This window comes from Hippocampus zosterae, chromosome 6 (assembly GCF_025434085.1).
Source record: "Hippocampus zosterae strain Florida chromosome 6, ASM2543408v3, whole genome shotgun sequence".
Lineage (NCBI taxonomy): Eukaryota > Metazoa > Chordata > Actinopteri > Syngnathiformes > Syngnathidae > Hippocampus > Hippocampus zosterae.
The window spans coordinates 18012405-18024617 of NC_067456.1; the positions used below are offsets into that span (position 1 = coordinate 18012405).

A 12213-nucleotide genomic window follows, 5' to 3' on the forward strand; every position below is an offset into this window, starting at 1 on the left:
GGACCAGGCGTCCGTCATCGTCAGCCATTCATTATTTCAAGCCGAACCAAAACTGTCATTGTCAGCAAGTCACTCCCGCCACCGTGGTTATTTTAAGCGTGGTTCCGTCATTGCAAAATTACAGTTTGTCACCAATATTTTAGGATAGTTAGGAGAAAAAAATGTTTATAAAGGTAACAGTGTCACCAATACCTTGTCAGTCGCCAGCGGCTGGATCCCATTAATCTTTATCTTAACCACACTTCCGCAATATGGCACAATATGTGTTTGTGGTGTGTGGGACATATTTGAAAACTCATTCAAATGACATTTTTCATGTGATCACACCCAACAGGTCCGTTTTGCAGTTCCCCCATTCCCCTCTCGCTTGTTAAAAAATGTTTAGTCTTCTATTTTTTTGATAGAATGTACAGTGGAATCTCCTCTGTCGCCTCATTTCCAGTTGGATGATTTTCATGCAGTATTGCGTTGTTTATCACACACATGGAATAGGATAACTCATCTTCGAAAACCCAAATAGTGTTGCAAGCAAGCAAGCTGGAATATTTATATCGATCTATCTTTTTGAGGGTTTAAGCACAGATGTCGAACTCCAGTTGTGGAGGGCCGCTTTCCTGCATGTTTTCAAAGTCTCCCTGTTGCAACACACCTGATTAAAATATTCAGATCATCAGGAAGGTCTGCGGAAGCCCGATATTGAACCTGTTCATTTGAATCAGGTGTGTTGCAACAGGGAGACTTGGAAAACATGCAGGACAGCGGCCCTCCAGGACCCGAGTTTGACACCTAGGGTTTGCAGGCATGTTCAGCTCCGGGCCTGGAGGGCCAACGTCCTGCCTGTTTTCCAGCTGTCTCATGTTTGGGACCGTGTTGACTCATGCTTGCGACTGATCGTCAATTCTCCCAGGGAGCTTCGTCTGTGCTACCCTCCGCACATCCTCCAACGAGGCATGGATCTCCAGCTTCTTGGGGAAATTCCCAGAGCTTGCCGATCGGAAATGACAGGCAAAAGATGGAGCCAGAGAGGGAAAATTTTCGTCAAGAATTTTAATATTCTGCCCTCATGAGGATAAACGGTTCGGATAATGGATGGTTACTGTCAGATCATACAGACAATATATATCAACATACAGCATATGACAATGAATGGTTTTTTAAAGACTGCAAACTATCTATTAATGACTATTCTATTAATTATTTTAAAATAACAGTTTTCATAAAGCAAAGCATTTTCAGTGACACCATAACAGGTTAAGTTTAAACAAAAACGCAAACAATTAGTTTTTAACATAATTTGTGTTTCAAAGGAAAAAAAGCCTGTCGGCCAACTGGATGGATGGTTCAGAATGAAGGTACTGGCCTGAAAAGTAAGCCAGTTTGTGTGCATATTTGCACGGTGCGGGAACGCGAATCGTGCCTGGCCAGTTCCAGTACAAATGGCACATTTTGAAGGTCAGCCTGTTGGAATATAAAAGCCAGTACATAAATGAAATAAAATTGTCTGAAAATTGGTCAGAGTACAGCGGAATGCTACATGTAATCTCTGGTTGGACACCCACTCTGAATTGTGTAACTCAATTGGAATAGAATAATAAATGAATAATAATTTGTTTGTCATCAAACAAAATCATGAGTTGAATTAAAATCTGACTTTGCAGTATACAATAGGGCTGACCAATAGTGATTTAATATGTGATTATTATTTATGTTATCTTTATGTTTCTTTGGTTTTTCAGCTGTCCTCTTTAGAGACTCTGTATGCCTTTTTCTGTGATGTATTCATCATTTCTGTTCACAAATCCTTTAGCAATTGCTATTTGATCAAATTTATCAGTTCTGTCGCATGTTAAGAACATGCTTAGATATGACATGGATGAATCAGCCATCAATCGAAAAGTCAAATTTTCTTGTGCACACTTAAGCTTTGTTGCTACTCGAATAGTGGATAAGGTCTTAGGCTGACCATTGGTGACTTTTAATCTATTAAAGGAGGAAGTGTTTGTCAGACATAAGTACTGGTAGCTAGATTTGTGGCCTGGTTACTGCGGGAGCACTTTTCATTCCCACCGCCCTGCCATTTCTTTTTTTCCTTTTTTTTTGCCCTGCACCAAATCGCTGCCTTTGTGATATGAACCGACATCGAGACAAACATCGAATGTCGTAGAGTGTCATTATTCTATTCAATGTCGGTTCCATTTCGATTAATTGTTCAGCCCTAGTATACCACATGACAATCATAGGGATGGCCAATCTCATTGTATTAAATATCACAAAGTAATTCATAAATAATAAGCAACTTTGTGATGCCAAAGCAATCTCGTGAAAGAAATGTATGCTTCTGAATTCTTTTTCAACGTCAAACATTTAGGACACTTGATAACATACAGTGTATTGCATTATGGCTAATCAGTGGGGAAGCAAATTCCTGTATTTTCAAAAGTACATCAACAGGATTGAAAATCATATTTGAGGAAGAAGAAACCTTTGCAGATGGTCTGGTGTGAGGTTCGCTGTATTGTACAGGGTAATGTAGTGGGTAGGAAGTCCACATCCCTGCCGAATGTGATGTGCCATGAGATAGAAGTCCACCCTACATTATGTTGAGAAAAGAGGGAAGAGAGACTTCTAATTTAATGAGAAGACAACTCTTGCGGCACACTCACACAAGGCTCCTTGCACGATAATGGACTGGCTCGAGGAACAAATCTCTGGTAGGAGATAGGACAGATAGGAGGTAGGAGTCAAACATTTATTAAAATATTGAGAAAAGTATAAGTATAAAAGTAAAGTGTAAGTTTCGTCCCGTGGCTCATGCTAAAAATACGCACATGAGCTTTCAATATCATATTAAACCTTATAAATAACTGCCCGACCTAGCCAACCAGAGATGCTGTAAAATAGCGATGTCTGACTCGACCAATGAGAAGCGCTGTGCTCTCGGCGAGCACAGTAATCATAAAATACAATAAAAATACACTGCAGTGGTATCTCTACTTATGAAATTAATTAGTTTTGGAGGAAATTTCATAACTAGAAAATTTTGTAAGTAAAGACACATTTTTCATGTAAATGCCCTAATCCGTTCTAAGCCCCCCTCCAAAATTCACACATAAATGTTTTCGAAAGCATAAAATTATGTAACAATTATATTATTGCACAGTTGTTCAGAATGTAAAAAACTAAGGCTAAAGAATAAAATTGATGGTCATCAACTGCATCATCGTTGTTTTTTGCCCTTTTTAGGTCATGTTCTCTCTCAGAAATGATTTTTGCCTGGCGTTTTGTAAAGATCTGATCCAAGGACGTTTGCTCAATTCTTTGAAAATGTCCAAAGCCAACATCGGCATCGTGAGCGATCGGCCGACTAGTGAACAGTTTTTCTGGGTGGTTTACATTTTCGTAAAACTATCGGAACACATCAGGGCCCAAGGGGAATGACGAGGGCTCTTTATAGACACATCTCTCTGTATCTACATACATATACAGTACATATACGGCATGGGTCCCTCTTAGCCAATGGGATGCCAGGAAGACGTTCGGTAATCGCAGCTATAAGTAGGTTGCTTTAGGAAACTCGAAGCTGCGAGTAGCAGCCCAAACTGTATTTTTACCTTTCGTGTCTTGAAATTTATTTCGTGACAAGAGGCAATATTTTCCCGTTGAGGCATTTCGTAACTTGAATATTTATTATGAAGAGATGTTCGTAATTAGAGGGACCACTGGATAGGCAAGATGGCAGACTCATCAACGGGCGAAAGGTTAGTGAGTAATATCGAATCCGGTGAGAAACATTGCTTTGTGTCTCGCCCCTGCAAAGAAATCTACTGCAGTGACATGGAACAATAAAGACATGGGCTCAATTCATAGTTTTGAGCATAGAGTTTATGCTGCAGTGGCAACACAGAGAGGGCAATCAGGCTGGAATTGCACAAAGTTTTGTGCAAGCAGATTCTGCAGACAAAAAAAAAACAAAAAACCCAAAACATCTTTATAACTCTCTCTCTACACATACACGAACTTGATATGCAAGATTCATGTACAAGCAGCACTTTTTGCAGGTCCAAAAATATATTGCGAAGTGGCAAAGAAATACAAGTAGTGTCGACAGTTCAGGTGTGTTTTGTTTTATTTTTATTTTTTATTTTTACTTATGTTTAGGCATAAAAATAATTCTAATTGTGCATAGATTGTTCAAACATGTACAGTGAGAGAGTTCCACCGTGTTATGGGCATATTCGTATGTACTGCGTGCCCCGCCCCTTGTGGGGATAAGCAGATTAGAAAATGGATGGATGGATGGATAAATATATGACATACACGTACCAGTCTTTTTGAGTGAGCGTGTGATCCAAAACAGTTCCGGGTGAAGGTGTGCCAAAGCTGCTTCCATCACAGGAATAGAGGGTAGTGCTGATTCTCTTTTTGAGCACAATGAAGACAAGCTTCGGCTCATAGCTGGGAAACGTCTCAAAGCATTTGATCAGCTGTGGGATCTCGTGCTGCTCAACCATCTTGAGCTGACCATCTGACACACCATCCCGATACACCACAATCTTTTCTGGCAAGTAATGGTTGACCTATGTAGACGGTTTATACACAGATTTATGTGGTGGTTTTACAGGACAATGTAGTCTTTAAAATGTGATTCCACATGCACATTTCTTTTCCATATAACATTGGAAAGTACAGTACAATTCATATTATATCTCTTAACCTACCCAGTCCAACATCTAGTGTGTATGTGAGCCAAGTCTACACAAATGGCAGCCTGCGGGCCACAGGCAGCACGATCGCAAACGCTGAATGGCCCAGCAGCACAAAGAAAAATCAGCATGTGGTGATTTTACTATTGCGTTTGTGGGACAAATCAAGATAATAACAACCACAATGACAATCATACATTTATATTGAATTCCTTGGCATCCTTTGCCATTTTTGTAAACAATTCCCTGATCAATTCCAATGTTGACGAATGATGTCACAATGCATATTGCATAGCAACGTCTTTTACTAGCACAGCTATCAGGAAACATGGCGCCTTACACTCCGAAGATGGTTTACATTTTATATGAAAGGATAACAAACTGGGCAACTTGCAAATTACGGTATCTTAATAATTCATCAAAAAGAGGAAACCCTACCAATACGCAAAATAATTTGCACACACAACAAGCGATATTTGAGATGACGGTCACGTTTTTGATCCAAGTTGGGAGTGCTCAACCCATCAGCAGCGGCAACCTAACCATGTCCTCTGTCAATACTCCAGGGAACTATATTCGTAACAATTTCGACCATATTGTGGTAACTGTTGCACATTCTGCCTATATCAGAACCTGGCAGTACTCACTCCAGTCTATCGCTAGTTTCTCCTTTCACTGAGGCAGGGATAAGAAAAGATAAAGATAGGAAAACCTTTATTTGTCTCACAGTGGAGAAATACCCCCATTTACAGGAGCAAAATTCAGAAAGGGAGAAGTAGAACTTTCTAAGGTTATGTTACTTTAAAAACTATATCTTGCACATAAGACATAAATTGAATTGAATACAACTTTGTTGTCAAATGCGCTGATGCTAATCTACTTGTTTCGTCTTTTTTCCCCCCAATTCAACGCAAACATGTCTTATACCACTGACAATGGGCTTAACAAAACTACAAATACTGTAATCACATTACTGTGCTTAAAATGAGTTTGCAGCATTGATAGGTCAAAGCATATACCTCATGATACTTGTGCAGTGCATCCAACAAGCAAACTGTGAATCCATTGATGAGTTCTTCATTGGGTCCTTGAAAAGTTACTCTGGAATACCATCGAGTTATTGAGCTATAAAAAAAAAAAAAGTTTATAACCTTCCAAGAAACACAACACAATACTATTCATAATACAGGCCAAGAGGGGGGGGGATAGATTTGCAAAGCTAAACATGAATAACACCAATAAACGGTGAATACGACTGACCTGTTCATGCTTGCGACAAAGCCCATGACAGATTGGCGAGCCTTGCTGGTGTCATGGTGGACATCAACTCCAACCACCATTAGGTTTTTCTGTTATGAGGGGTATGCAAGTAAAAATGCAATCACCCAAACCTTCACCACAAATGGTGGATATAAAAACACACTCCTTTTCAAATACATTTTTTTTTTCTGGTCGTGGGTTGGGGGGGGGGCTTATTAAGACGAAGAGACAGTTTCACCATTGTGAGAAATTGTACAACTCAACTGAAGAAAAATCTTTCAGAAGGAAAAATAAAACAGTTACATTCACTTGGTTGCAGAAATGCACACACCTTCAAACTATATTTTGTTGTAGCTTGGTCACATTCATAGCAAAAAAGTTTTGAAATAAACAGTCATTTCTTTTTTAAAATCACACAAACTTGGCAGTTAAACATAGGTGTGTAGGCATTTTATATGTCAGGTCTTTGTTTATCATAATTGTTAGTCTAGCCTATACTACCGGAGACAAATTCCTTGTGTTTTACATACCTGGCCAATTAAAATGATTCTGATTTAATTTTCAACACACACACACACACGCACACGCACACACACACACACACACACAGCTTTTTCTGCACTATAAGGCACATCTAAAAACATTCAAATTCCTCAAAAGCCGACAGTGCGCCTTATAAAAGGGTCAATATTCCGATTTCTTGGATGTAGTATTTGAAATGTTCTGTAAAGCGTTTTGTTGCAGCTGCAGTGGTTGTGAAAGCTCTATATAAAGAAAGCTGTATTGTGTTGTATTCCTTTAGCGTAGCTCCATCTAGTGGACACACAACACACCTCAGCAACTACAGTGATTCCTCGTTTATCGTGGTTAATGGGGACCGAGAACACCCGCGATAGGACTATAGCAGTACACATATTTAAGTAAATATGTGTTCTGCTATTGTCTTTGTTCATATTTTGTTTATCCATCCATCCATCCATCCATCTTCTACCGCTTATCCGGGGCCGGGTCGCGGGGGCAACAGCTTTAGCAGGGAAGCCCAGACTTCCCTCTCCCTAGCTACTTCTTCCAGCTCTCCCCGGGGGATCCCGAGGCGTTCCCAGGCCAGCTGGGTGACAGTCTCTCCAGCGTGTCCTGGGTCTTCCTCGGGGTCTCCTCCCGGTGGGACATGCCCGGAACACCTCACCAGGGAGGCGTTCAGGAGGCATCCGAATTAGATGCCCAAGCCACCTCATCTGGCTCCTCTCGATGTGGAGGAGAAGCGGCTCGACTCGGAGCCCCTCCCGGATGACCGAGCTTCTCACCTTATCTCTAAGGGAGAGCCCGGACACCCTGCGGAGAAAACTCATTTCGGCCGCTTGTATCCGGGATCTCGTTCTTTCGGTCACGACCCATAGCTCGTGACCATAGATGAGGGTTGGAACGTAGATCGACCGGTAAATTGAGAGCTTAGCCCTTTGGCTCAGCTCCTTCTTCACCACGACAGACCGATACAACGTCCGCATCACAGCAGACGCTGCACCGATCCGCCTGTCGATCTCTCGCTCCCTCCTGCCCTCACTCGTGAACAAGACCCCAAGATACTTAAACTCCTCCACTTGGGGCAAGATCTCCCCCCCGACCTGGAGGGGGCACTCCACCCTTTTCCGACTGAGGACCATGGTTTCAGATTTGGAGGTGCTGATTTTCATCCCAACCGCTTCACACTCGGCTGCGAAACGCTCCAGTGAGAGTTGGAGAGCCCTGTTTGAAGGAGCCAACAGCACCACATCATCTGCAAAAAGCAGGGATGCAATACTGAGGCCACCAAAACGGACCCCCTCAACGCTTCGGCTGCGCCTAGAGATTCTGTCCATGAAGGTTATGAACAGAATCGGTGACAAAGGGTAGCCTTGGCGGAGTCCTGCCCTCACTGGAAAGGATTCCGACTTACTGCCGGCAATGCGGACCAAACTCTGACATCGGTGGTATAGTGACCGAACAGCCCGTATCAGGGGGTTCGGTACTCCATACCCACGAAGCACCTCCCACAGAACTCCCCGAGGGACACGGTCAAACGCCTTCTCCAAGTCCACAAAACACATGTAGACTGGTTGGGCGAATTCCCACATACCGTCGAGAACCCTGCTAAGGGTGTAGAGCTGGTCCACTGTTCCACGGCCGGGACGAAAACCACACTGCTCCTCCTCAATCTGAGGCTCGACTTCCTGACGGACCCTCCTCTCCAGCACCCCTGAATAGACCTTACCAGGGAGGCTGAGGAGTGTGATCCCTCTGTAGTTGGAACACACCCTCCGGTCCCCCTTTTTAAAAAGAGGGACTACCACCCCGGTCTGCCAATCCAGAGGCACTCTCCCCGTTGACCACGCGATGTTGCAGAGGCGTGTCAACCAGGACAGCCCCACAACATCCAGAACCTTGAGGAACTCTGGGCGGATCTCATCCACCCCTGGGGCCTTGCCACCGAGGAGCTTTTTAACCACATCGGTGACTTCAACCACAGAGATAGGAGAGCCCACCTCAGAGTCCCCAGGCTCTGCTTCCTCCAAGGAAGGCATGTTGGTGGAGTTGAGGAGGTCTTCGAAGTACTCTGCCCACCGGTTCACAACGTCCCGAGTCGAAGTCAGCAGCGCCCCATCCCCACTGTACACAGTGTTCGTGGTGCACTGCTTCCCCCTCCTGAGACGTCGGATGGTGGACCAGAATTTCCTCGAAGCCGTCCGGAAGTCGGCTTCCATGGCCTCACCGAACTCTTCCCATGCTCGGGTTTTTGCCTCGGCGACCACCGAAGCTGCGTTCCGCTTGGCCAGTCGGTACCCGTCAGCTGCCTCTGGGGTCCCACAGGCCATAAAGGCTCGATAGGACTCCTTCTTCAGCTTGACGGCATCCCTTACTGCTGGTGTCCACCAGCGAGTACGAGGGTTGCCGCCACGACAGGCACCAACCACCTTACGGCCAGAACTCAGATTGGCCGCCTCAACAATAGAGGCACGGAACATGGTCCACTCGGACTCAATGTCCCCCGTCTCCCCGGAACATGGGAAAAGCTCTGTCGGAGGTGGGAGTTGAAACTCCTTCTGACAGGGGATTCCGCCAGACGCTCCCAACAAACCCTCACAATACGTTTGGGTCTGCCAGGACGGACCGGCATCTTCCCCCACCATCGGAGCCTACTCACCACCAGGTGGTGATCAGTTGACAGCTCCGCCCCTCTCTTCACCCGAGTGTCCAGAACATGCGGCCGCAAATCCGATGACACGACCACAAGGTCGATCATCGAACTACGGCCTAGGGTGTCCTGGTGCCAAGTGCACACGTGGACACCCTTATGCTTGAACAAGGTGTTCGTTATGGACAGTCCGTGACGAGCACAGAAGTCCAATAACAAAACACCACTCGAGTTCTGATCGGGGGGGCCGTTCCTCCCAATCACGCCCCTCCAGGTCTCACTGTCATTGCCCACGTGAGCATTGAAGTCCCCCAGTAGAACAAGGGAGTCCCCAGCAGGAGTACTCTCCAGCACACCCTCCAAGGACTCCAAAAAGGGTGGGTATGCTGAGCTGCTGTTTGGTGCATATGCACAAACAACAGTCAGGACCCGTCCCCCCACCCGCAGGCGGAGGGATGCAACCCTCTCGTTCACCGGTGTGAACCCCAATGTACAGGCACTGAGCCGGGGGGCAATAAGTATGCCCACACCTGCTCTGCGCCTCTCACCGTGAGCAACTCCAGAGTGAAAGAGAGTCCAACCCCTCTCGAGAGGACTGGTACCAGAACCTAGGCTGTGTGTGGAGGCAAGTCCGACTATATCCAGTCGGAACTTCTCTGCCTCACACACCAGTTCGGGCTCCTTCCCCGCCAGAGAGGTGACATTCCATGTCCCAAGAGCTAGCTTCTGCAGCCGAGGATCGGACCGCCAGGGTCCCCGCCTTTGGCTGCCGCCCAGCTCGCATTGCACCCGACCCCTTTGACCCCTCCCACGGGTGGTGAGACCATGAGAAGGGGGACCCACGTTGCCTCTTCGGGCTGAGCCCGGCCGGGCCCCATGGGTGTAGGCCCGGCCACCAGGCGCTCGCCAACGAGCCCCACCTCCAGGCCTGGCTCCAGAGGGGGGCCCCGGTGACCCGCGTCCGGGCAAGGGAAACTGGATACCATCGATTTTATCTGTCATTAAGGGGCTTTGTGAGCCATGCTTTGTCTGGTCCCTCACCTAGGACCTGTTTGCCATGGGTGACCCTGCCAGGGGCATAAAGCCCCAGACAACTTAGCTCCTAGGATCATTGGGACACACAAACCCCTCCACCACGGTAAGGTGACGGCTCACGGAGAGGATATTTTGTTTATATTTACTTAAATATTTAATTTACCCCATGTGGTATAACAGAAAGGAGGGTGCTGGGTGGGGCTGAGAAGATGCACAGCCAATCAACATGGCTGTGCATAATGGTATGTGCAATGGTTTATCGACTCCTGCTGTCATTGGTCGACGTCGGCGCTGGGTACCAATCAAGTTATAGCCATGCACAAAACCACTGAGTCATTCTGCATTTTTTTTCTGAATGCAGTACTTTGGAAAAACCCCTGCGATGCACATAGAAGGGTCTGATCACTGTATTGCAGCTTCTATGCGCCTTATAATGCAGTGCGCCCCAACATATGAAAACTGTTTAAAAATAGGCTTTACATTGAAGGTGCGCTTTATACTCCAAAGCGCCTTATAGTGCGGAAAATACAGTGTGCGCGCGTGTGTGTGTGTGTGCGTGTATGTAGGCATGATGAATGAGTGCCCACCACTGCGAATATCTGACCCGCCGTAATAATGTGTGGCTGTTTACAAGCATGGGGCTTACCAAAGGCACACCAACAGTCCAAAGTTCCCCTCCTAATTTGGTGTTCACTTGCAGGAGTATCCTTTGTGCCACACTCCTTAATTTCTGTTGCTGGGAAATTGTCCGGACATTGATCGCCTAGCAAGCAAACACAATACTAATTAATAGATTGAGTATTACAAATTCTAGGCTGCGGTGTTAAACCTATAGCATAGTGCATCCACAAAGTTTTCACAACATTACAGTTTTTTCCATGCAACAGCCTCATCCCAAAATGAAATGCATTCATTTCCCCCCCTCAAAATTCTACACACAGTAATGTGACAATGTGAAATTTTTGGGGTTCTTTATTTGCAACTTTATTAAAAAAAGAAAAACGAAGACCACATGTACAAACCAAATTCCAATGAAGTCGGGCCATTGTTTTATACATGGTCAGAAAAGAACCATTTGAGAATATTCAACGGACAGTATATTTAAGTGAATAGGCTGTTCACATTGATAAATATTATTGTTTTTAGGAAATAATAATTACCGGTAACTTGGAATTTTATGGCTACAATATGTTCCAGAAAAGCTGGGGCAGGGTTATGTTTACCACAGTGAAACACCTTTGCTTTTAAGCAACATTCAATAAACATTTGGGAACTGAAGACATTAATTATTGAATCTTTTTAAGTTTTTTTTTTTTTTTTACCATTCTTGCTTGATGTACCACTTCAGGTGTTCAACAATCCAGGGTCTCTGTTGTCATATTTTTTGCCTCATAATGCACCACATATTTTCAATGGGAAGTCAGGTCTGGACTGCAGGCAGGTTAGCTTAGAATGCCTACATTCTTTTACAGTGCACTCCGCTTAATAGAACACCGGTTAATAGAGTAATCCGCTTAATAGAGCAAAAGGCTCTGGAACCGATTTGCCTAATGCAATTTCCTATAAAGATACTCCGCTTAGTAGAACAGATCTCCGCTTAATAGAACAGGCCGTAAGCAATGAACATTGTAAACTAGTGGTTTTCGAAGTGTAGCTATCGCGATACTGTACCACTATCGCGAGAAAACGCGGTAGTTCTAGCCGTATACAGTAACAGGTAGCACGCGTCACTCCACACATAGACACACGCACGTCACAACGGCTTCAACTTCATTCAAGAGACGAGAGACAGACGAAGTGTAGCCATCGCGATACTGTACCACTATCGCGAGAAAACGCGGTAGTTCTAGCCGTATACAGTAACAGGTAGCACGCGTCACTCCACACATAGACACACGCACGTCACAATGGCTTCAACTTCATTCAAGAGACGAGGGCTATACTCAGACGATACGATGCATTGCCGGATTCTCAGAAGGTACGCCCGCGGTTTCCAGGACTTCCCTCTTATCCAGCGCATTGAGAGGGAAGTCAACCGCAAAATTA

At 45.1% G+C, this 12213-nt stretch overlaps 1 protein-coding gene across 1 annotated transcript in view; it reads right to left on the minus strand.

The window, feature by feature from the left end:
• Positions 1 to 1013: 1013 nt before the first annotated feature.
• Positions 1014 to 12213, minus strand: part of piwil2 (piwi-like RNA-mediated gene silencing 2) — a 30181-nt gene continuing 18981 nt past the window's right edge. The window contains 6 exon segments of the mRNA XM_052067060.1: positions 1014 to 1458; positions 2483 to 2590; positions 4324 to 4577; positions 5723 to 5828; positions 5964 to 6052; positions 10814 to 10930. Of these exon segments, the coding sequence (XP_051923020.1) occupies positions 1302 to 1458; positions 2483 to 2590; positions 4324 to 4577; positions 5723 to 5828; positions 5964 to 6052; positions 10814 to 10930 (831 nt within the window). The 3' untranslated portion in view covers positions 1014 to 1301.